This window comes from Mercenaria mercenaria, chromosome 4 (genome assembly GCF_021730395.1).
Source record: "Mercenaria mercenaria strain notata chromosome 4, MADL_Memer_1, whole genome shotgun sequence".
Classification (NCBI taxonomy): Eukaryota; Metazoa; Mollusca; class Bivalvia; order Venerida; family Veneridae; genus Mercenaria; species Mercenaria mercenaria.
In genome coordinates, this window is record NC_069364.1 from 321,533 (window position 1) to 348,462 (window position 26,930).

The 26,930-nt window shown below is 36.3% G+C and overlaps 2 protein-coding genes across 2 annotated transcripts in view; one reads left to right on the forward strand and one right to left on the reverse strand.

The window, feature by feature from the left end:
* The window catches only part of LOC123550778 (tubby-related protein 4-like), a 173,407-nt gene extending 146,690 nt beyond the window's left edge, over positions 1 to 26,717 (forward strand). Inside the window, exons 11-16 of the mRNA XM_053540064.1 lie at positions 5,921 to 6,164; positions 7,565 to 7,770; positions 9,717 to 9,954; positions 18,248 to 19,644; positions 23,079 to 23,252; positions 24,056 to 26,717. Coding sequence (XP_053396039.1) covers positions 5,921 to 6,164; positions 7,565 to 7,770; positions 9,717 to 9,954; positions 18,248 to 19,644; positions 23,079 to 23,252; positions 24,056 to 24,172 — 2,376 coding nt within the window. The 3' untranslated portion in view covers positions 24,173 to 26,717. The remainder of the gene's footprint in view (positions 1 to 5,920; positions 6,165 to 7,564; positions 7,771 to 9,716; positions 9,955 to 18,247; positions 19,645 to 23,078; positions 23,253 to 24,055) is intronic.
* LOC128556095 (serine-aspartate repeat-containing protein I-like) lies at positions 24,760 to 26,099 on the reverse strand. Its single transcript, XM_053539996.1, has 2 exons — positions 26,059 to 26,099; positions 24,760 to 25,744 (listed from the first exon to the last, which is right to left on the reverse strand). Exons 1-2 carry the CDS (start codon positions 26,097 to 26,099, stop codon positions 24,760 to 24,762), a joined length of 1,026 nt encoding a protein of 341 aa, XP_053395971.1.
* Positions 26,718 to 26,930: the final 213 nt, after the last annotated feature.

The following is a 26,930-nucleotide window of genomic DNA, read 5'->3' on the forward strand; positions in this document are numbered from 1 at the left end:
CCAAGTTCGATAACTAGCTAAATCGGCCAAGACACTCCGGAATTATGGCCCTTGACAATAATTTATGAATCACCTAGATGCATAAAAATGCTGAAGACTTCATTCTCAAACATGCAGCAAAAACGATTCATCTTGTCCGCACTCTAAGTCGAATATTTCTCATCCGATCTTCACCAAACTTGAACAAAATGTGTTTGACCATAAGACCTCAGCCAAGTTCGATAACTAGCTAAATCGGCCAAGACACTTCGGAATTATGGCCCTTGACAATAATTTATGAATCACCTAGATGTATAAAAATGCTGAAGACTTCATTCTCAAACATGCACCAAAAACGATTCATCTTGTCTGCACTCTAAGTCGAATATTTCTCATCCGATCTTCACCAAACTTGAACAAAATGTGTTTGACCATAAGACCTCAGCCAAGTTCGATAACTAGCTAAATCAGCCAAGACACTTCGGAATTATGGCCCTTGACAATAATTTTTGAATCGCCTAGATGCATAAAAATGCTGAAGACTTCATTCTCAAACATGCACCAAAAACCATTCATCTTGTCTGCACTCTAAGTCAAACATTTCGTATCCGATCTTCACCAAACTCGAACAAAATGTGTTTGCAAATAAGACCTTGTCCAAGTTCGATAACTAGCCAAATCGGTTAAGACACTTTGGAATTATGGTCCTTGACAATAACTAATGAATCACCTAGACTCATAAAAATGCTGAAGTCCAAGTCAGACATTTTTTTCCGATCTTCACCAAACTTAAACAAAATGTGTATGACCATAATTCCTCTCCCAGGTTTGATAACTAGCAAAATTGGCATAGGCACTTCAGTATTATGGCCCTTGAATTACTGAAAATCAGCCATTTTACTCTTCAAAGGTATATTTGTTGTGACTAAACAGTATAAAAACACTGACTTAGTGTTTAGATGATTAGGCAGTTGTGGGAGACATGCGCTTTTCTCAAAAGTAGATCTAGTTTCTGATTGTTACTGATTGCTCCTAAAGTGTAAATATAAGTGTTTGAAATATATTTTTGTTTTTGCGAATGTATAGTTATTTCAATAAACCCATTATAATTGAATTCCACAAGTGTTTGGCTTTGTAGTTTGTATGGTGCTTCAACAGAGAATGATCTTTATGTGCCAAAGAATGAAGATTATATCAGTCTTTGTGAGCAAAGGATAGTATTTCAGACATTTTAATCATGCAATAAAAAGTGAGAAGATTTTTGAGCACCCTATTTGCGATGCACGTTTTCCTTATTACATTGCTTGCCATCTTTTGTCTGCTCTATCAGTATCTGATTTACAGGCAAGCCCGGGCCGATCCAGTACTGCAATAGCCCACTGTTGACATTTATATGTATCGTAATATAACGTTTTTATTTCTTTGGTTAATAAGTTAGAAATTTGTTTTAAAAGAGCAATTTTAAGTTATGTTTATTCACAACATTGCAGACTTTGGTATGCAACATTCAATTCTCAAGAATATTTTGACTTGATACATTTTCAAGAGTTTCCCATGCAGAGAGATACTTAAAAACATTTCTGGTTTTGTTGTTGTTAATGGATTGTTATCAGGCAAAGCTGGTTTGAACCTTATAATTATTTTGGCAAGTAAATTTTTATGGCAAAGGCCCATAGTATGAGTTAATATAGAGTTCTAGTACAGTGAAGGGAAATTCATAAGCCAATAAATTAATTTGTTTTCGCTTCAATGAAGGCATTCCCAATGTCCAATATGGAAAATTTGCCAGTTTAGGACTATCCTCACGGGATCTTATTTGCTGATGGTAATATTTGTGCTTTACTTGGCATGAAATAATACGTCTATACAAATTAACTGGTATATCCTTTCAGACGGATGTAATAAAACAGCTATTTGGATACATTTGGACACATTAACATATTGCATTGTTATCCAAGAAAGTTATTTTCTCATCCCAGTTTTGCTTAAAAACACATTATTCCTAAATGATGCCATAAAGTATTTGTAATAGTGAATCATTTGATAGGGATGGGGTACTAAAGTTTTCAGATATATCTGTAGAAGTATCAACATTAAATAGAGGATTTTTGTTTGTTTCTGTGTATAAGCACCAAGTGAACACCATATGCAGTATTTTCAGAAGTGTTGTAACTAATTTATGAAATAGTGTTTTTGAGTGAAAGTTACTTAACAAACAAATTTTCTTTTACATTTCATGTCTTTCAATGGTTTTAACTAAATTTACCCGTTCCAGCTGCATAACGTCACTCATGACATGACATCAATGCAATATCATGATGTCAGTGTTCATGTTGAAATAGTGTAGTGAGTTTTTGAGCCTTACAAATTTCTATTACATTTCACTGTGTAGATTTTTAGCTTGTCTGATTTTTTTTTTTAAATCTACACGGTACTGTCGTCACTTCATCATTTGCTTTGGTGTTGGCATTGACGTTGGTTAAGATATCTGTTTAGGTTCAGTTTAAGCATTTTGTAGCATTGAAACTTGATACACTTACTTATGATCATTATGTGAGTATAATATAAGCCAGGAACTATAATGCTAATATGTGACTGTCAGAATTGTGACCCTTTTATACTTAGAAAATTTAAAATATTTGTTCAAGTCCACTTTTCTTGAATACTATAAGAGTTACAGCTTTGAGTTATTAAATTAGTGAGTAGGTGAAGAATCCTAACTCTTTCTTGATGTCTTTGATGTCATGTTTTGTAGCATTGGTCAGAAGAATGAACATACAAACATATTTAGTTTGATGTAAATCATTGATGTAAATTCTAACATTTAAGTTGGGCATGTACACATTCAAATTCTTTAATATGCTACTTCCTTTACAAAAGGTTACATTCCAACTAAAATCCTGTTTACTTGTCAGAAGGATATTGTAGCATTTAAACAACTATACCAATGTTTAATTATATAAAGATTGATTTCATGTCAAATGCACAAATATTGAGCAGCATAACCTGACACAAACATAAAATAAAATATAAAACAATAAAAATAGGTTATTATTGCCATGATTGTTCTTGTACCTCTACTGTGACAACACTAGAAAGCACTGAACAACCACAGTCACATGCCCACGTCATCAATCTAACTACACACTCATATTGGCTTCATTATTGAAGGCTCAAGCACCCAGGTTTACTGCAGCAATTCATGTGGTCCCCCAGTCATTTTCCTTAAGTTTTCTATGTTTTGGATTGCTCAAACCCTGGATAACTAGATCAGTTTTCTCATTCTGTTTGAAACCTTAAGCGATTGTTGTTTTACTCTATCTGAAATAGGTATATTGGCTGCCTTTACTTACTTCTACGTGCCTTGCCTTGCTCCAGAATTTTCTGGTTTCTTTAAGGTGTTTAGCGTCAATTTCCTTTTTCTACAAATGAGGAAGAATAGATTATTTGTTTCCAGGGTAATCATTTAGCGTGATATGACTGCCGAGCTACAAACATAAGAGGCTTAGTCGAATGGAAGAAAGAATTGTCAAATAATTCCCAATTACTGCATAGGAATTTCTTTGAACAGCCATAAAATAGAAATAAATATAAATTAGGATTGATTGGTTCCTGTATTACAATTCTTCCATATTCATGCTGGCTCATTTTGTATTCAAGATGAATTTTCTGTGTAATAGTATCTACTTTTAAAATGTCTCTGGGGAATTGCCTGTGTTAGGAAACATACGTCATCTCTTAGCAGAAGTTGCCAGAACAATAATGAAAGATATTTTTGCTCTGTCCCATTGCTTCCTGTTGTAAACAGAACATTGTCTACTTTGTGTTTTAAACAAAAGACTATTTGTCTGGACATTTCCAAGTAGACATTTTTAAATTTGTGGATAAAAAGCAAATTTATTAAAGCAGATTCAGAATATTTACAGAGATGTAGAGGTAGAGTGTCAGACTCCTAACATATTTACAGAGATGTAGAGGTGTAGAGGTAGAGTGTCAGACTCCTAGCATATTTACAGAGATGTAGAGGTAGAGTGTCAGACTCCTAGCATATTTACAAAGATGTAGAGGTAGAGTGTCAGACTCCTAGCATATTTACAGAGATGTAGAGGTAGAGTGTCAGACTCCTAGCATATTTACAGAGATGTAGAGGTAGAGTGTCAGACTCCTGACATATTTACAGAGATGTAGAGGTAGAGTGTCAGACTCCTAACATATTTACAGAGATGTAGAGGTAGAGTGTCAGACTCCTAACATATTTACAGAGATGTAGAGGTAGAGTGTCAGACTCCTAACATATTTACAGAGATGTAGAGGTAGAGTGTCAGACTCCTAACATATTTACAGAGATGTAGAGATAGAGTGTCAGACTCCTAGCATATTTACAGAGGTGTAGAGGTAGAGTGTCAGACTCCTAGCATATTTACAGAGGTGTAGAGGTAGAGTGTCAGACATATTTACAGAGATGTAGAGGTAGAGTGTCAGACTCCTGACATATTTACAGAGATGTAGAGGTAGAGTGTCAGACTCCTGACATATTTACAGAGATGTAGAGGTAGAGTGTCAGACTCCCAGCATATTTACAGAGATGTAGAGGTAGAGTGTCAGACTCCTAGCATATTTACAGAGATGTAGAGGTAGAGTGTCAGACTCCTAACATATTTACAGAGATGTAGAGGTAGAGTGTCAGACTCCTAACAAAATTTAATGTCAGAAGTCATGGGTTCAGGTCTCAATGAGCGCAAAATTTGACAATGGTCTTCTTTGTCCAATGCTTAGGCATGAGTACAGGTCACATTTTGTTTGTGTCCCCTCAAACTGCATAGTTGTGAGCAATGATTCCTCTTATGTCTGACATCAGAAAATTATTACATTCTTGCTTTATGACATTCATTTTGCATGAACAGCAAAAGGAAAGAGCCAGACTAACAATAACATAGCTTTGTGATAACATGCCTCTGTTTTGACAACATCCACGTGTATTCACAGGGTGAAAGTTCCTTAGATGATGTCGTAGTTGTGTTGTCTAGTGAAAAGAATGCCTGAGAAGCAGATTCTAGCCTTTTTAATGCATGACACTATTGATCCTGCCTTTGCAACCAGCGTATATCATGATCAGGCTGCGCATCCATGCAATCTGATCATGATCTGCACTGTTTGCCATTCAGTCAGTATCTTTTTGGTGAGCACCCCTTTTAACAGCTAATGGCACTGTCCAAATTGAAAGATGGACAAGTTCATTATAGAAATTTAGCATGGTAAGGGCTAATGTTGATTACAACAAAATAGATGCAATTTGTAAAAAGAAGTTGTTCACAAATGGAAAGAAAGTATAACGTAAGACTTTGTAATTCATGCGAAATGAATGACAGAATTTGTGCAGCAAATTAACAGTAAATTGCTACTAGCGCAATTCATGGATTTTTGCGTCATGTTTTGTAGTTTATTTTACATTGAACTCCGAAAAGATAAATTCATTTCTGAATTGAAACTGTTGAGATTTTAGAGATAAATTGGAACAAATGGATCAGATTCTGCTTCTCCATATTGCAATTAAGATACCATGGTGACCATTAAACAGTGTTATATTCTGACTCTGGTTGCATGTTATGAGCGGATGTCATTAATTTGTTAAAATGATATTGAGATGTAGTTACAGGGAAATGAAATACATTCTTGTTGATCACCCTTCTGAGAGCTATACAAAACTTAATTTATATTCTTTTATCCTTTTATGCATAGTTTATAGGTTCTGCTTGTTTATGTATGAGAATTCTATTTACACATAGCATTTTATGTCCCTGTCAGACATGTTGAATGTTGAATGTTTCTGCATATTTTGATTTTCCATACCAAATGTACAATGAGCTGTGTGTTTTCTCAAACTGATATTTTTGTATCGATCGTATGTTTTAAAATATTCTTCTTTATACTGTATTTCTAGAGCTATATTCCTGATCCATTTAAACTGCGAGCCTTTGTGAGTACCCCACCCCCAGGATCGGAGAGATTGTTTTGTACGATGATACATCACGGAGAGGAGACATCTGGTGGCCATTATACACTCTACCTGGAATACCTTGGAGGCCTCATTCCGTTACTGAAGGGGAAACGAGCCAGCAAACTGAGACCAGACTTTATCATCTTTGATCCAAGGATTAAAGCTACAAAAACTTTAAGAAAAGAAGGTATGTTTTAGCAGGTAGTTTGTCAGGCCTGTAGCAGCTGTGAAAATTTATTGAAAGCGTATCCAACATGTCCAGATCTGATATCCCAATGTCAATAACACAGAGATAAGACATTTGTTTTGTAGTTTTTACATTTCAAAAGAAAAACAATTTGAAACATTTACTTTTCCATTAACAAAGCTGAATCTACATATTTGGCTATTTTGCATGTTGGCATCGTTCAATAGCATATCTTTGGAAAATGACATAGTTCCAATCCAGTCAGAAAAGTCTGAATTGATAAGGATGTAATGATGAACCATGATCGATGGAGGGAAGGAGGGTAAAAAAAAAAACCTGCCAAAAATGCAGCTTCAGCCTCCTTCAACTAATTTACAATTTCTTTTTGTGCTTCTTGAAGGCATATATGCCACTGCTTGTCCATCTGTCCAACAGTTCTTGCCAGGAGTATTTCTCAGCAACCACTGGCTGGAATTGAGCAAAACATCATAGGAAGCTTCTCTCCCAAGAGGAGATCTGCATATTTTCTTCATGCTTTGGTCATGAATTTTCAGTGAGTTATTAACCTCTGATTGTTCAACCTTAGTATATTATAGCACCATTTCTGGTTTAGATATTCTTCAGCAACCACTTGCTGGAATTCAGCAAACTTCATAGGAATCTTCACTCCCAAGAGGAGATGCACATATCTGGTGATTGCTTTTACTCAACGACTACTTGCTTGAGTTCTAACAAATTTCTTTTGAAGCTTCACTTCTAAAACATAATGCCTCACTTCTAAGACATAATGCTTCACTTCTAAAACATAATGCCTCACTTTTAAAACATAATGCTTCATTTCTAAGACATAATGCTTCACTTCTAAGACATAATGCTTCACTTCTAAAACGTAATGCCTCACTTCTAAAACATAATGCTTCTCTTCTAAGACATAATGCTTCACTTCTAAGACATAATGCTTAATGCCTCACTTCTAAGACATAATGCTTCACTTCTAAAACATAATGTTTCACTTCTAAGACATAATGTTTCACTTCTAAGACATTATGCTTCACTTCTAAAACATAATGCTTCACTTCTAAAACATAGTGCCTCACTTCTAAAACATAATGCTTCACTTCTAAAACATAATGCTTCACTTCTAAAACATAATGCCTCACTTCTGTGACATAATGCTTCACTTCTAAGACATAATGCCTCACTTCTAAAACATAATGCCTCACTTCTAAAACATAATCCCTCACTTCTAAGACATAATGCCTCACTTCTAAGACATAATGCTTCATTTCTAAAACATAATGCTTCACTTCTAAGACATAATGCTTCAAAAGGATCTTCTTTTTGATTTTATTGTTTCTATAAATCTTTTACAGAAATGATTATCTTGTTTGTTATTGAAGGTGAACCTGAGCAGATGTTTAATTTTGAGGCAGATATACTGAGTGATACATCCTCCTCAGACAGTGACATTGAGCTGGATGGATGTGGTGGAAGCCCGAGGGTGCCTCGCAGAAAGAGGCTCAAACATTTCCGACCAGGGAAGGTTGAGAGAAGTACAACATTCCGAACCCTGAACGAACTCTTCTATAATGATAACTTACCTGAGGTGGGTAGTGATGCACTAAGTATACCTACTGTTTCTTACAGTCAAAAACTGTTAGTATTAGAACTGATGAACCCATTTTTTTTATCGCAATCACGTCCATCGATATTAAATATACAGTAACTGTACATTTGCATTATAAATTATTTGTACACTGATGAAGTTTTGGGCTGGTGACCTCTATAGCAAATTGACATTGGCTTCCACTTACTTTACACTTCTTAAATTGATGCAAAAAATCTGTCACCTTCCTAAAATCCCTCACATTTCCCAGAATCTCTTACCATAAACTGGTTCTCATTAATGTTTGTTTGTTGGTTTTTAAGTGTGACCGCCTCACTTTAGGTCATATGGTAACTTTCAAGCTTTTAATGGTGAAGACCCGGGTGCCCATGTAGGCATTATTTCAGGCAAGGGAAGGCTCCTGTGAATTTGACACTAGGCTTCTGGAAGCCAAGTGGGTAACTTCTTACATGAAAAAATTATACATACTTCACAGTGGTAGTAGATATACAGTTCAAAGTCGCTGACCTTAACACATTGCCTAGGACACCCATTATATTTTTTCATTCGATATACAGATTGTAGGGAAGTCTGGCAGCTTCTGATAATCTGTTGTTGTTTTTCTGCAAATTTTGTCCTGAACTAAACATTTGAGTAAGCGTAATATTACCCTTGTTTGGCACTTATTCCCTAACCAATGTAATATGTCTGAAAATACGATAATGAGATAGAGCTACAGACATTAATCTTAACCGTAAATGGCTGTAAACTGAGGAAAGTTTTGCACATATTGTTTCACAAAGCTGCTGGTTACCAGTTGTGGGAGGTTCTAAATCTGGAAAATCTATAGATGTGAACGTTTTAGGTCTTTGGTTGAAATAAGAATGTTTGATGTGTGCATGGCCTTGTTGTGGTGGTAGTTTAAATACATTCGGAGTGTACTTCTGTAAAACAGTCACACAAGCAACATTTTTAGTCTTGTTGGTTAAGTTAAATAAAAGAATGTGTCCAGGAAAAGACTTGCATGTCTTAAAGTAGAATTATGCCCAAATTTTAATTTTTGTCGAGAGATGCTAAGGTTTCAACATGTTTAAACATTTGCTGGAGTTATAGGTTATGTGGAGTTACACGTCCTTACTATTTGAAAGTATGCTCTCAGAAAGGGGAATGTGACCAAATTTATTCATGTCTAAGCCTTTTTAAGCAAGTTAAAACAGAAATATTGCTGAAATGGAATTACTAGGTAGATTTCATTTGGGTTCTAGAAACGTCAGTAAATTTGATATAAACTAGACAGCCAGACGATAATTGTTGAGAATGTGAGAACATTCAAGTAGAGTAGAGGGCTTTTAGCAAAAGCACATGCCTTCTGCACAGCATCTCATTATGGTTAGGGTCATTGCCAAACACAGTCTGAAACTTCTTTCAGGGGTTAAATATATTAAGTAGACAAAAGTACTGTACTGCCTTTTAACCTCTGATCTCACTATATGCACTGACCTTGAACAAATATAGCTGTAAAATGCATCTGCACATCATCCCATTGTGTTAACATTCCTGTAAAGTTACTTGAAATTCCTTCCAGGGGTTGTAAAAATGCTTTAGACACAAAATACCGCCTTTTGACCTTTGATCTCTACTTACGACCTTGACCTTGAATTGACATGACCAAAATTTACATTCCACATGTTGTCTCTTCATAGTTACTATTTGTTTTAAATTATTTGAAAATTCTTTAAGGGGTTAAAAAAGACATTGCCATTGAGTGAACATGATTTTTTGATGGACATTTGTTTAGAGTACAATAAGCCTGTAACAAGGTCTTGATAGGCAGTAGAGAGATATCTCCCTAGTTTGGCACAAATTTTTCCATAAATTACCAGCGTCTGTATTGAAACTTGTCATGTTTGGTATTCACCGAGTTATTTTCTCTATTGAATAAACAGAGCAGTAAACTGGTGGAGGTGATGTCCAATATCTGGGGCACAAAGTTCCGTATAGTTGGTACAGCAGCTCACCTGCCGGAGGATCTTGGTAATGTGTTGTACAAGACAAGTCTGTTACACCTTCAGCCAAGACAGATGACAGTTACAGTCACTGAACTGCCACGTGACGATTCTCTCCTAGCTCAGGATCGTAACTTCACACCAGCAGGAGTTGGCGATGACGACTCTGATCAACTTTGTATGATAAATTTAGATACTTCATTAAGTCTCCCACCACACAGTGGTGTGGGAGACATATTGATTTACTCCAGGCTGTGTGTCTGTCTGTCTGTCACAAAGCTTGTCCGCACTCTAAGTCGAACATTTCTCATCTGATCTTCACCAAACTTGAACAAAATGTGTTTGACCATAAGACCTCGGCCAAGTTCGATAACTAGCCAAATCCGCCCAGGCACTTTCGAATTATGGCCCTTGAATTACTGATTGGATCCACTCGTCTAGACCATCCAGAGAAACTAGACATTTTTTATAGGAATCATTCGTCTGAACAATCCAGACAAGCAAGGCAGTTGTGGGAGACATGTGCTTCTCAAAAGCATCTCTGGTTTTCTTGTAATTTTCAAAAAAGTGACAGTGTAACTACAGGTAAAGCTTTAAAGATAACTGTAAATTGCAGTCCATTCAGTATTTAAAACACTGAGTAACTGAATGTTTAAACTTCATTCAGTTTCCCTCAGCATTGATAATATGCAATTGAATACAACATTAGCTTTTTAGCTCACCCTTCGTCCGTCGTGCGTCCGTCCATCAACAATTTCTTGTCTGCATGATAGTGGTTTCATTTATGATTTTATTTTAACCAAACTTGCACACAACTTGTATCACCATAAGATCTCAGTTCCTTTCTCGAACTGGCCAGATCCCATTATGGGTTCCAGAGTTATGGCCCCTGAAAGGGCCAAAATCAGCTGTTTTGATCTTGTCTGCACAATAGCAGCTTTATTTATGACTTGATTTTTACCAAACTGGCACACAACTTGTATCACCATAAGATCTTGGTTCCTTTCTTGAACTGGCCAGATTCCATTATGGGTTCCAGAGTTATGGCCCCTGAAAGGACCAGAATTAGCTATTTTGCCCTTGTCTGCACAATAGCAGCTTCATTTATGATTTGAATTTAATCAGACTTGCACAAAACTTGTGTTGCCATAAGATCTCAGTACCTTTGTTGAACTGGCCAGATCCCCTAATGGGTTTCAGAGTTATGGCCCCTGAAAGGGCCAAAATTAGCTATTTTGACCTTGTCTGCACAATAGCAACTTCATTTATGATAAATTTGATTTTAACCAAACTTGCACACAACTTGTATCACCACAAGATCTTGGTTCCTTTCTTAAACTGGCCAGATTCCATCATGGGTTCCAGAGTTATGGCCCCCTTAAATGTCCAAAATTGGCTACTTTGGCTTTTGCAGCCATATAGAGACTTCATTTATGGTTTTATTCGATACAAACTTCCAAAATATCTTCAACAACAATAAATCTTGGATTCCATGACAGATCAGATCCAATCGTAGTTTCCAGAGTTATTTTATATCTGATTACCTCCCCTGATTGTAGTCAAAATGGATTTATATCAGTAAGTACTTACAGGACTTATTTGAAATTTCATTATTGTCATTAGTTGGACCGAGCCAATCAGGATAGATAACTATGGACTGATTTTATATCAAATTACCTCCCTTTATTGTACCCCCCGACAACAAAGTTGTAAGGGGGGGTATACTGGTTTCAGGTTGTCTGTCTGTCTGTCTGTCTGTCCGTCTGTCCGTAGACGCAATCTTGTGCGCACCATCTCTCCTTATCCCCTTGACAGAATTTAATGAAACTTCGCACAAGTGATCAGTAACAACAGTAGTTGTGCATGGGGCATGTTAGGTTCTTTTAGAAAAAAAATTTGCAGAGTTATGGGACTTTGTTTTTTTTGTTACTATACTATATACATAGACACAATCTTGTGCGCACCATCTCTCTATCCCCTTGACACAATTTAATGAAACTTCACACAAGTGATCAGTACCAACAGTAGTTGTGCATGGGGCATGTTAGGTTCTTTTAGAAAAAAAATTTGCAGAGTTATGGGACTTTGTTTTTTTTTGTTACTATACTATATACATAGACACAATCTTGTGGGCACCATCTCTCCTCATCCCCTTGACACAATTTAATGAAGCTTCACACGTGATCAGTAACAACAGTAGTTGTGCATGGGGCATGTTAGGTTCTTTCAGAAAAAAAAATTGCAGAGTTATGGGACTTTGTTTTTTTGTTTCTTTACTATATACATAAACACAATCTTGTGCACACCATCTCTCCTCATCCCCTTGACACAATTTAATGAAACTTCACACAAGTGATCAGTAACAACAGTAGTTGTGCATGGGGCATGTTAGGTTCTTTCAGCGACAAAAATTGCAGAGTTATGGGACTTTGTTTCTTGTTAACATACTATGTACATACAGTCTGCATATGTAATCTTGTGCGTGCCTAATCTACCAAACCCTTACACACAATTTAATGAAACTTCACACAAGTGATCAGTACCAAATCTAGTTGTGCATGGTGCATGTTACATTCTTTTAGATAAATATTCTGCATAGTTATGGGACTTTGTTTTTTGTTACTATACTGTATACATACAGTCTATATACATACAGTCCACATAATTATGCAATCTTGTTTGCGTCAAATTGCAATGTACTGTGTCAGTGCATGTGGGGGTACATTCATCACCTTTAGTGATAGCTCTAGTTTCAAATTAAAATGGGTATATCTCCGTAACTAATGAAGATACTGATCTGAAATTTCATTTATGTCAACAGATTTATTTCGCAGATCCTTCTTTTGTTAACTTACAATAATTTTCTTTTGAATTACTTCCCTTTTACGTTACTATAAATAGCCTATTTTTAGTAACTGTTTTATTATTGGCCATAGGGAAAAACCGAGACCACTTTCCTGTGGTACAGTATGGATGGTACCTCCAATTTTTAAGTGTATTTTGACATATCTGTACCTTGTAAGAATTTTGTTTTTCTTTTTGGTTAAATTTCTTTCCTTTTTTTGTTCCTGTCCTTTGGACTTAGATATTTTTTCTGAGGACCTTCTTGTCCTCAAGTGCAATGATAACAGGTGAGCGATATAGGGCCATCATGGCCCTCTTGTTAGAAAGGGTTGTCTCTTCTTAAGGAGGTAGGTTACCTTGTTACCAGGGTAAATTCAGATTAGTTGTACCGCAGCATTTTTTTGTATTTCGTGTAATATGAAGTTTTAACTGTTACAATCTCAATTTCGTTTGTCTCTGTCCCTTCAAGTTCAACTTTTATCCAGGTTTGAAGAACATGACCCTCCAAAGGTATTTCATATTGAAAGAAGAAGGAAAATACGGATATTTAATACTTTTCAGTGTATTTTAGTTTCATTGATATCCGTAGAAGTCTGCATAATCGATAATTTGACTAGTATGCACGTTAGCTTTCTAATGTTAGCTTAAAATGTATATGTCGCAGGGCTCATGTTTCCATGGTAACGCATTTTCTCTAACTTTTAAACAACTATGTATAAAAACGGGGTTTTCGACGACTTCAATGCCATTCTGTTAATGACCAACATGGAATATTTGGGTAATATTATTAGCAAAATACCAAACGCTTTACATGGTACCCTATTTTTCTTAAAGTTTAAAGTAACCATGGCAACAGAGATGTTTAAAATAGCTTATATCTTGCTTTTCGTCGTAATTTCTTATAAAAATATTGAATAAGATTATCTTTCTAGTTAATGTAGCTTTAAAACATATTATTTCTAACGTAAGTTATATTTTCGTGCTATTTGCATTTATTCAAACAAATTTCACAGCTTAGAATACTTAAAGCTTTACCCCTCGTCTGGCATTTTTCATGAAAAAATCATTCAGCATGCTGCTATTATTCTCATGGATATTGTTGAAATGAAAATAAAAAGCCGAAGCTGTGTTTCTTAAATAGACCAGTGTCAGTGCTTTTGAATTTTACATTTAGATGCATAGGTCACGGGCTTCGTTTCCATGGTAACATCAATTCAATTCAAGAAACCACAATTTTCTACTGAAATTTGAACAATTTTAGATCTTAGTTTTAGTATATAAGTAACAAATTATCAACGGAACCTGAAAAATTGGTATTACAAATCAAACTGCTAGATTTTTTATTTGAAAATGGCCGTAACAAGTAACCTTTCACCCAACTATATTCCAAATAACATTGGTTACCATCATCCATTTTCTTACATTCCGAATAACATTTCAATATAACTACATAAAAGAAGCAAAATATTGATTATTATTCAGAGCAAAAGACTCATAAAAATATTTCAGCAAATAATGGTTATTTGAAAATAGTTAAAATAAAGAAAATGCACAGAATTACGTACTTTCAAGATAAAAGCTTTTAATTCTGCGTGGTAACTGACACGTAACGCCATGACGCCAATGACGTCATTTTAAGGCAACATTGTTTTGAAGCGTTTCTGTGGCAGTTTATTCATTATTTCTGCATTATCTAACCATAAAGCATCAGATCGAAGACAGGTTCATAATTTGTTTTCAGAAGAATGAATATACAAACACATTTAGTTTGTCGTAAACGTCGTCGTAAATCGTCACGTTAGCTTCTGGTTGGACATGCGCACATACAAATATGAAGGTAACCTACCTCCTTAAATATCCTGGGTATGAAATTTTGTTGTTTTGGCTAAAACTGCTGTTTCTTGGAGGTAATTTCAAATTTTGAAAACATAAAAGTATGGGAACTATATAATTATATTTGTTGGAATGTAATCATGTAATTTTGTGGATTGATGCAGTCGTGAAGTCCCCCTTGAGTATTGATGATTTTACAGTATCAGAAGCTTTAAAAAGTTAATGTAAAGAAATCCTATATTTTAACTTTTCTGTATCTGAATCTAGTTTTGATATTTCTGTCATTTGCTGTTTACATCACTAAAATAGTTGTGGTAACTTGAATATCACAGTGGGATGTGTGGAGTTATCAAGTTTTCTGAATATTTTTTACTTTTAAAGGACACTGAGGCTGACTTTTATATTTTATTAATTACATATTTGATGTAAGTTTAATGTTTCCATGTAATAATAAAATTTCTGTGGTAGTACTGAAAACATGTTACAAACAGCTGGTAAATATACAGGTCATGTTGATATTACTCTAGTCAGAGCCAGAATTTGAACTCACATGGACACAAGTGTCAGTGCCTAGCAAAACAAGTTCCACCACTCTACCATTTGTGAAAAAAAAATATCTGCTGAAACATACAAAACTAGAAATGTGTCCATAGGACACAGATACCCCCACTACATAACAAAGGACACAAATTTTTTCCTAGGTCAGGGGCCATAACTCCTACAATACTGAATGAATCCAGACGCAAAACACTGCACATGCTGACCAACATTCCTGTAAACTTTGGTGACTCTAGGTCAAGTACTTTCGGAGCTACGCGCGACACAACATTAAAATGACCAATTTTTAACGAAGTCAGGGGCCATAACTCCTACATGACTGAATGAATCCAGACGCGAAACCCCAGATGCACAACTGCACATGCTGACCAACATTCCTGTAAACTTTGGTGACTCTAGGTCAAATACTTTCGGAGCTACGCACGACACAACATTAAAATGACCAATTTTTCACTAAGTCTGGGGCCATAACTCCTACACGACTGAATGAATCCGGACGCGAAACCCCAGGTGCACAACTACGCATGCTGACCAACATTCCTGTAAAGTTTTGTGACTCTACATCAAATACTTTTGGAGCTAGGCGCGACACAACACTAAAATGACCAATTTTTACAAAGTCAGGGGCCATAACTCCTACACAACTGAATGAATCCGGACGCGAAACCCCAGGTGCACAACTACACATGCTGACCAACATTCCTGTAAAGTTTTGTGACTCTACGTCAAATACTTTTGGTGCTAGGCACGACACAACATTCACGGACGGACGGACGGACAAGGGCAAATTATGCCCACCCCCCACAAAGTGGGGGCATAATAATTCATAAATAATTTATGGAGGGAATCGGTTCTATTACAGGAATATTATTTCCATTTCTTTTGTCACCTTCACTTTACCTATAGATTGAAAAACATGTTTTTGAACTGTGTTTTTCTGTTTCAGCTTTGTTAGATGGTGTTTGTTAGTGAATAGTTCATATTTTTTACTTAAGTTCTATTAGACAGTCTGATGTCAGGTGTACATTAATTACTATTTCATGTTTTCCACTTCAGTTCAGATTGTTTGCTGTCAGGTATACATAATGAATTTTTTTTATTTTCCACGTCAGTTCTGTTAGATGGTTTGCTGTCAGGTGTACATACCGTACATAACCGCTTATAAGACGCATTTTTAGGAGTCATATTTCCGGGCCAAAGAGTGGGACACGTCTTATTAGCGCGTTCTACACGAAAATTAAAAGAAAATCTTAAAAAATCTTCAAATTACAGCTCAGTACATCTTTATTTCTGTCACTGCAAACCGCTACTTACGTTTTTCGGCCGCCATTTACATAGCGGTGATAAAGTCTTTAACTGCACGTACCGTATTTCGGACCGCTATAAAAATCGATACTAATTTATTTTACGATTCAAAAAAGTATATTTTTTTTTACAAATGTATTATTTTTCCTTTTAAAACACCAGAATGTATTGACTTTAAATTAACTTGTAAATTGTAATGGAACATAGAAATATTTTCACAGCCCGCAAACCGAAAACAATTAAAAGTTAATTGGCGCCAATTACAGAGAACTGTTTTAGGGTGTTAAAACACACTCGTTATGAAATATTTGATGCTTCAGATCCGCAAATAAACAGCTTTGTGATTGACACTGATTGATGTCAAACTTCGGCATCTTCAAAGAATGGCGAACGGAAATTATTTTGCATAATTTTGGACTAATCTTCTTGCCAAATGACGGGCATGTAGAGATGGCTAGCTACTCGAAACTCGAACACGATTGGGTAATATATCGAAGTGGGCATACCTGTATTTGACTGGCAGATGTCAAGCTATGATTGATTGACACGTGTCATATTTGAAAGCCCAGCAATAAAGTCGCCGATATTATTTTGGCCGATTTGTAGACGTAATTTCGCCATTTCCTAGTATTTTATTACATATAAAATAGGATTTTAAAACGTTCTGTTTAGTTTTACGTTTTATAAAACAGGTCTTGCAAACTCCTGAATAATCTTTTCTGACGTATTTTCGCCAAATATACGTTATTTAAATGTAATTTATCATACATAAAAATACATTTTAAAATACTTTATTTTATTTCGTTGAGTAACATCGGCAAGTATTGTCAAAATTTCGGCCGATTTGTACACATAATTTCGCCGTTTCCTAGGAGCTAAAATGTATTTTATTACATACAAAAAAGGATTTACATTTAATTAAACAAGCTGCAAAGTTTTGAATAATCTTGGTGAATAACGCCAATTTTTTTCTAGATGTATTTTCGCCGTATTTGGTTATTCATATGCATTTTATTATACATCAAAATATTTTTAAAAATACTTTATTTTATTTCATTGTGCAACATCGGCAAATATCGTCAAAATATCGGCTGTTTTATAGATGTAAGTTCTCCGTTTCTAATTCTTTCAATGTGTTTATCACAGAAAAATAATTGTATATAAGCTGATTATATATTTTAAAATTTAATAACTGAAGTTAGCATTTTTTTTTGCAAAAAAAAATCGGTGATTTTACCATTTTATTTTTCCCTAAAACACATCATGTTCGAAAAATTATGCATTTCTACAAATATTTGACATTGTTGATATCAAAAAATGACCGCGTCTTGTACGAGGGTTAGTGGAAAAGACCCCAGATTGCATGTCCAATGTCGGGATGCATCTTATAAGTGAGTGTGTCTTATAAGCGGTTATGTACGGTAATGAATTTTTCATGTTTTCCATTTCAGCATTGTTAGATGGTCTGCTGTCAGGTGTACATAATGAATTTTTCATGTTTTCCATTTCAGCATTGTTAGATGGTCTGCTGTCAGGTGTACATATTGATTTTTTCTTGTTTTCTATTTCAGCATTGTTAGATGGTCTGCTGTCAGGTGTACATAATGAATTTTTCATGTTTTCCATTTCAGCATTGTAACTTGGTTTGTTGTCAGGTGTACATACTGAATTTTTCATGTTTTTCATTTCAGCATTGTAACTTGGTTTGCTGTCAGGTGTACATACTGAATTTTTCATGTTTTCCATTTCAGCATTGTTAGATGGTTTGCTGTCAGGTGTACATATTGAATTTTTCATGTTTTCTATTTCAGCTCTGTTAGATGGTTTGCTGTCAGGTGTACATATTGATTTTTTCATGTTTTCTATTTCAGCTCTGTTAGATGGTTTACTGTCAGGTGTACATATTGATTTTTTCATGTTTTCTATTTCAGCTCTGTTAGATGGTCTGCTGTCAGGTGTACATAATGAATATTATATGAAGAACAACATTCCTACACACCTGGATAATCTGACCAATCAGGACTCGGAGATTATCAGTGTGGATGTATTGACCAATCATGTTGAGTTGTCTGAGCCTGCAGACAGTACCTCAGACAATGGGTCAACTGTCAACTGTTACCCTGACAGACAGAAATCTGTGTGTATGAAAACAAAACTTTCCCCAGCCTCAGAGACCCACCCTCAGAATAATCATGCCTTTAACACGGGGGAGGATCCTCTGATTATTAATACATGTAGTTATGGTGGGGCACGCCCTAAAGTTCCACTCCATTCTTCCTACACAACCAGTCAGTCGGTGACTGAAGAATCTATTGTTTTAGGTGTAACAGTGAACTCGAATCATCTTGGCAATTCAAAACACTACACAACACAAGATAATGGTGCTAAGTCAGTGTCTAGTCACAGTGAAAATAGTGCAAAAGGTCAAGTATCAGATCATTCTGTGCATGAATCAAATAGTGCAATAGTTGGGGACTACTTTTTTGCCAATGGGAATGCGAGGGATTCCCGTAAAAGCAGTTCTCAATCTGAATCACCGGATAGTGTTCATAAACATGTTCCAAGTTTTGTTGATCGGTTTATACGATCAGACAAAGTAGATAATGTTCCTCGCTGGGCCGACCCAGCGTGCCAGGGTATAAAGTTTGCTGATGATGATGAGCAGAGTGTGAAGGATTTGGCGTTTGAAGGAAATATAGTGTTTGACAGCAGTCAGGTGCTCACCCCAACCTCCGACAGTCAGAAGAGGCTGTATCTGGAAGGGTGTCCTGAACCTGATGCTCCAGTGCCTGATGATGATGAGGCAGAAAGTAAACAGGAGTCATGTGACCATAGGAAGCTATCACATGATCTCAAAATGACCAGTGAAGAAAGTGTATTGACTTCCATCGATAATGAAGTGATAGGGTCTATAAATTTAGGGTACATTAATCCAGAAGACAATCTGCACAGTGACAGGGAGGCACAAATAAATGGGAGAACTATAACTCCAAATGGATTAGAAAAGGAATATACAATGCTCAATAAAAAACGAAAATCATCACTTCTCAGTGATTTTGAACGTTTAGATATAACACAGACATCGTCTTTGCCATCCTCCCCGCTACACAGACTACATAAACCTGACTCGCCAACAAAAAAATTGAAAGAAGAAGTGATGCGGGGAGGAAAATGTAAGCATCATAGTCCATTGTTCAAGCGTAAATCAAAATATCCCCGGTCCATGGAAACATCAGACGATGACTTCAGTTCCTCATCGGAGGATGTGCGCTTATCGTACAACTACAAAAATCTGGAGTCTTTCCAGAAAGCTCAGTTAAAACACAAGGTGAGAACGTTATGATTTTCAGCTTTTCTGAGAAGAACAGCTTAGGGCCTTCTCATTTATTTTTTTTATACTTTGAGAGTCTGCTGCCTTGCACTGGGAATTTTCTGTAGGTTAAAGGGATTTACTGTAGGTAATTTCCATATTGAACTGTTCTACTTGTATTTAAGTTTTCATTTGGGAGGAAATATCCTGTCAAAAGATTGCGAGGAGATTTCTTTTGGAATAAAATTTCTCACATGATGGATGAGGGCACTATATCATACAGACAAAATGAGAATTTTTTTGCTGTAAACAAGGCTTAGCTCTGATATTTGTTACCCCACTGGAATAATACAGAATAAAATTTTATGTGGAATATTCAGAAGATTGATGTTTGTGGGGTGAAAACACAAGCATGTGCCTATAATGAATGATCATGTACCGTTTAATTGCATCAGTGTCTCAAAATGTAGGAATACACTGAATTCTTTAATATTTGTGGGAGACTAACTTACTCGGATTTAGTCGTTGCATTAATACTGATAAATAAATTTTCTTCTTACTTTATTTACAAAATTTGAAATCCATGAATTTGTGTTCCTTTGAAATGAACCTTTTTACCGAAACAACAAAAATAGACCACATGATTAAATGTCCACATGATTAAATGCTTTTATAGTTTGAAGATATTCCTTATAAAGTGTTGCTGAAAGATATTAATCCATATATAACATTTAGTTTGGAAAGAAAAGTCAAGCTTTAACTTGGAATCCCAGCCGATCAATACAAGAAGTGGTCTGACTCAAGATTACATGCACTCATTTCCAAATAACATCTCAGGGTCTGTGGAATATGTTGGCATCAATTTAGGAAGTTTAATTTAGTTGTTTCTCGGATTTTACAGCTGAAAGCTTTCTTCAATAAGAGGCAATTAAGGCAAAAGTCAGTTCACCGTAATGTAAAGTTATAAACTTGAAGCATTTCTGCTGGAAAATAGTTTAACTTGGCTTTTCAAGTCTCCAGTCTGTCAGTTTATAAACATAAATGCAAGCATTTAACCTTTTAAAACAATTTTAATCATTTCTCTTATATATTCTGACCGATCTTTCTTGGCTCTGATTATCCAGTGTTTTGAGAAGAAAAGGGACATAATTATACAAAATTTGAATAGCCTCAGGAGTTATGTCCTGTGAACAAAACACACAGACTAAATATATCCCAACCAAATTTAATTTGGGAGGTGTTATGTAGGAATCTGTCCGGTCTGCTCCTGTCCCCTCTAGTTGCATATCTTGATACCATATATATATATATATACCTTGTTGAAACTTACATTTTGGTTTTAGAATCATGATACAGGTTCACTTACCAGGTCCCATAAATCTGACTTTGGATTTCCCCTTTTCACTTTGATAACTTCTCAACATTGGCATTTCTTCAATATTTCTGAAACCTATTTATTATGCATTTCATTGAAATTTCACACAGTTGTTTAAGATCATAATGTAAGTTTACATATCAGATTCCATAAGTCTGCCTTTTATTTTGACAAAATTATTCCCATTTTAGCTCCACTATTCAGAGAAAAGGGGGGCTATACTACTCGTGTTGGCGTCGGCGTGACCCTTCTTGGTTAAAGTTTTTCGGCAACCTTTGTTTTTCTGTCATATCTTTGTTACTTTTGCTTATATCTTACTGTAACCTCACATAAACATTGTCCAGTATACAAACAATATATGTGTAGGGGCTGAGCCCATTATACCCAAGGTCAAGGTCACCAGGCTGTTATACTTAGGTTATTTTTAAGGTTAAAGTTTTTCGGCAACCTTTGTTTTTCTGTCATATCTTTGTTACTATTGCTTATATCTTACTGTAACTTCACATAAACATTGTCCAGTATACAAACAAAGTATGTGTAGGGGCTGAGCCCATTATACCCAAGGTCAAGGTCACCAAGGTCTTATACTTAGGTTATTTATAAGGTTAAAGTTTTTCGGCAACCTTTGTTTTTCTGTCATATCTTTGTTGCTGTTGCTTATATCTTACTGTAACTTCACATAAACATTGTCCAGTTTACAAACAAAGTATGTTTAGGGGCTGAGCCCATTATACCCAAGGTCAAGGTCACCAAGGTCTTATACTTAGGTTATTTTTAAGGTTAAAGTTTTTCGGCAACCTTTGTTTTTCTGTCATATCTTTGTTACTTTTGCTTATATCATACTGTAAGTTCACATAAACATTGTCCAGCATACAAACAAAGTATGTGCAGGGGCTGGGCCCATTATACCCAAGGTCAAGGTCACCAAGAAGTTATACTTTGAATTATTTTCTTGTTAAATTTTTTGGAGAGCTTCGTTTATAGACATTTCTTTGGTACTTTAAAATATAATGACTTGAAATTAAAAATATTTGTTTATAATCATCTGCATGTGTGGCTACTTACCCCATAACTCTAATTGTGTTTTTGACAGAATTATGCCCCTTTTGTACTTAAATTTTTTTGCAATCTTCGCTTTTTGGATATAACTTTAATGCAATATAAGATAAAGACTTGAAACTTAAAATGTATCTTTATCATCATCATCTGCATGTGTGGTAACAATCCCCATAACTCTGATTTGTATTTTTGACCGAATTATGCCCCTTTTACACTTAAATTTTTTACAAACTTCGTTTTCTGGATATAACTTTGTTACTATATAAGATAATGACTTGAAACTCAAAATATATCTTTATCATCATCATCATCTGCATGTGTTGTACTAATCCTAATAACTCTGATTTGTGTATTTGATGGAATTATGCCCCTTGGTGTATCTTCCTTTTGAAGGAGAGGTCTCTTATTCAGACATATATTCATTTTACTGTCAAATCCTTGAATAGTGGAGCGCGCTGTCTTACGGATGTTAGACTTGGAAAATGTTGGCTAAATTTTTACTTTCCTTGAATATCTCTGAAACCAAAAACAGTATTTCACTGGAACTTTGGACTAGACAGCAAGTGAACATAACAAGTCCCATAAATCTGACTGCTTTTTTTACGGATTGTCTTCTTTCCAGTTCACCTTATTTGAACATTTAGGACAGTTAAATCTACAGAAACAGTGATAGATGGCAGGGAGAGGAAGTACAGAACATAAGAACAGTAACTCTGTTTTGAGTATTATAAAATATATGTTCTTTTTTCACATTTTTGAACCTTTGGCTTCAGTGATTGGAATTTAATGTAAATCAGTACAATAAATACAATAGGTAACAATCAGGGAAAGTGAAATACACAAGAATATAATTCTGTCTTGTCTATTTTCATAATTATATCCTTTTTTGTTCTAAATTTTCATGTACAAAATGTCAAATTAACTGAGAAATATTTGGTATCTGGCCATTTTTTTCAAGAAAAATGCAGAACACTTTTGCTGTGTTAGCCCACATATTATTTTATGTTTTGTATTACAGCTGAAGAAAGCCCTGAGTAAAGGGGAAGACAGTAAAAGTCGTTACCGACAGTTTGTTCTACACAACAAGGCTCCATTATGGAATGAAAATAGTCAAGTATATCAACTAGATTTTGGTGGCAGAGTCACTCAGGAGTCCGCAAAAAACTTCCAAGTTGAACACAGAGGAAAACAGGTAAACAGTTCTTTAGATTTGGTTGTTTATTCTTTGCTGATAAATACCGTTTATGGGATCTCTGTGACTGAGTGATGAGTGAGGGATGCTCACTTGGAATTACATGCCCCTCACCTTTGCTGGTCCAGCTCAGATATGTGAGGAAGCCATCCAGCTGGGTCTAGTTCTACTCAAGTGTCCATCCATGCCTGCAGGTATGTCCAGAGAGGCTCCTTAGAGGGAAGGGCAGTGGTTCTTACCCAAGTGGCTGTTCAGAGGCTCCTCAAACCTTCCATTAATGCTAGAAAGTCTGTTTAACTTAAAAATAACAAAACAAAACAAACAGCAGGTGCATGTGTAAGATATGTGTGTACTTAGTGAGCTTGATGTGGAGATACCAAAGCAGAGGTCAAGGTGAAATGGTCATTCACAGAGGGGATGGTTGCTCTCCTTCACAACTGAGAAAAACCATTGTAGTCTGACTTGAAGTCCACCTTCCTCTACCAGTCAAGAAGGGAAATTGTCAATTCTTAGTTGAGAATAAATATCTAGTATCAAAGAATTGTAAACTAATCAGCACGTAAATAATACTGGTTAGAAAATATCAGTAAACTCAACAGAAAAGAAAATTTAATAAGCTTTTGACGATTGATTGCAGGAAAATTTCTTCATGTACAAGACAAACATATTTATGTTATTCAGTGCATTTTGCAGGAAAATTTCTTCATGTTCAAGACAAAATATGTATCTTTTTCCATGCGTATTGCAGGAAAAACTTTCATGTACAAGATAAACAAATCTATGTTATTCTATGTATATTTCAGGTGATGCAGTTTGGGCGTATAGATAGTAACGCTTACACCCTGGACTTCCAGTATCCGTTCACCGCCATACAGGCATTTGCTGTTGCACTGGCAAATGTAACACAACGATTGAAATAAACATTGGGATTGCACCCTTCATCATTTTATGCTAGTCTGATCATTTTATATTTCTCATATGTCAGTGCATTTACACAGTTACAGATATATTCAGTTAAATGATATTAGTGCAGTAACATTCGGTTAAATGCTTAAGGTTTAAGGCTCACATATTCTAGATGGTAAAAAACAGAATATCAGGAAAAATAATCTATGTAGAAAATAACAGTTTTCCTTCTATCATATCAGCAAATAATGTATATACAACATTATAGTAACTACATTTTATAGTTGCTTGAGTAAAATAAACCAACTTTAGTATTACACTACAGTAAAACACCAGTCGCTAAAAGCCATAAGGGGAGAAGCAAAATGCTTTTGTGATCTGAGGCTTCAAGGTATTTGAAGTTTTGAGTTATCCAGGGTTTTGAGTCATCCGGGGTTTTGAGTATCCAGGGTTTCAAGTTACCTGGGGTTTTGAGTTATCCTGGGTTTCAAGTTTTTGAGTTATCCAAGGTTTCAAGTTATCCATGGTTTTGAGTTATGGGTTTCAAGTTATTTGGGGCTTTGAGTTATCTGGGTTCAAGTTATCCAGTGTTTAAAATTACCTAGGGTTTCAAGTTATTCAGGGTTTGAGTTATCCAGGGTTTTGAGTTATTCAAACATAGATAATGTAAGAAATACAGCTGGTGACCATATGAAATGATTGAGTCAGCCCTGGTACTTGTGTCGTTGATGCTTGAGTCAGCATCAGCCCAGGTACTTGTGTAGTTGATGCTTGAGTCAGCATCAGCCAAGGAACTTGTGTCGTTGAAGCTTGAGTCAGAATCAGCCCTGGTACTTGTGTCATTAAAGCTCGAGTCAGCATCAGCCCTGGTACTTGTGTCGTTGATGCTTGAGTCAGCATCAGCCCAGGTACTTGTGTAGTTGATGCCTGAGTCAGCATCAGCCCTGGTACTTGTGTAGTTGATGCTTGAGTCAGCATCAGCCCAGGTACTTGTGTAGTTGATGCTCGAGTCAGCATCGGCCCAGGTACTTGTGTCGTTGTTGCTCGAGTCAGCATCAGCCCTGGTACTTGTGTCGTTGATGCTCGAGTCAGCTTCAGCCCTGGTACTTGTGTCGTTGATGCTCGAGTCAGCATCAGCCCAGGTACTTGTGTAGTTGATGCTCGAGTCAGCATCGGCCCAGGTACTTGTGTCGTTGTTGCTTGAGTCAGCATCAGCCCTGGTACTTGTGTCGTTGTTGCTCGAGTCAGCTTCAGCCCTGGTACTTGTGTCGTTGTTGCTCGAGTCAGCATCAGCCCTGGTACTTGTGTCGTTGTTGCTCGAGTCAGCTTCAGCCCTGGTACTTGTGTCGTTGAAGCTCGAGTCAGCATCAGCCCTGGTACTTGTGTCGTTGATGCTCGAGTCAGCATCAGCCCAGGTACTTGTGTCGTTGTTGCTCGAGTCAGCATCAGCCCAGGTAGCCCAGGTACTTGTGTCGTTGATGCTAGAGTCAGCATCAGCCCTGGTACTTGTGTTCTTGAAGCTTGAGTCAGCATTAACCCTGGTACTTGAGCTGTTGATGCTCAAGTTGGTCCTTGTTTTTGAGCCACTGATGTTGGAGCGAGGGGTGTTTTACTGTATTCTTCTTTGGCCTTATTTATTGTATCAATATTGCATGCCTATGATAAATGAAATGCGAGTGAAGCATAAATGTGAACTGGTAATATTACACCATACAAAAGATATGTATATATCAAGCACTGTACTGGGTGTAGCTCTGTGGAATGTAGTGCTCTATAATGTTTGGTAACTCTGTGTAATTTCCATACTTCTTCACTCTTTCAAGTCAGAGTGAAAGCATTGTCTGTCAGATTTTGTGTATGCTTTATATCTTCTGAAAACTTTGAAGAAATTTCATGAAACTTAGGTGGAATGTTCATCTTAGCAAGACTTATAGAACCCATCCTCCATTTGCACCAACCCAGGTTTGCTTGTTTGTTTTGAATCTAGGTTGATCATTTGAAAAATGGCACCCTCCTCAAGAACACCAGTTTGGCTACAGTCTGGTGTCTTGCTTCAGTCTGGTGTCTGGTTAGAGCCTGGTGTCAGGCTACAGTCTGGTGTCTGGCTACAGCCTGGTATCTGGTTACAGTCTGGTGTCTTGCTTCAGTCTGGTGTCTGGCTACAGCCTGGTATCTGGTTACAGCCTGGTGTCAGGCTACAGTCTGGTATCTGGCTTCATCCTGGTGTTTGGCTACAGTCTGGTGTCGGGCTACAGGCTGGTATCTGGCTTCATCCTGGTGTTTGGCTTCATCCTGGTGTTGGGCTACAGGCTGGTATCTGGCTTCATCCTGGTGTTTGGCTTCATCCTGGTGTTTGCCTACAGCATGGTGTCAGGCTACAGGCTGATATCTGGCTACAGCCTGGTGTTTGGCTACAGTCTGCTATCAGGCCTTACTTGGGGCTTTTGAATTGCAGTGCACTAGTATTGTAGCAGATCATTATTGAAATTTCTTCATAAATCTCTCTTCTGTTAGAAATTCTACACATCTGATCAGATACTGTCCAATTTAGAACTGAAGTTATAAGAAAAAACACGTTATTAAAGTGCAGAGAACCACATGATATGAAGTTCCCCAGAGTGACATCTATTTGCAGCTAACAGTCAGTCCTTGTCAGCATCGCCTGCCTATCAATTATTTTCCAAAAAAAGTATAATTTCCAGTTCATGAATATCGATTTACCAGGTCATGAATATTAATGAAAGTAGTCCAATCAGGGGGAAATACGAAATC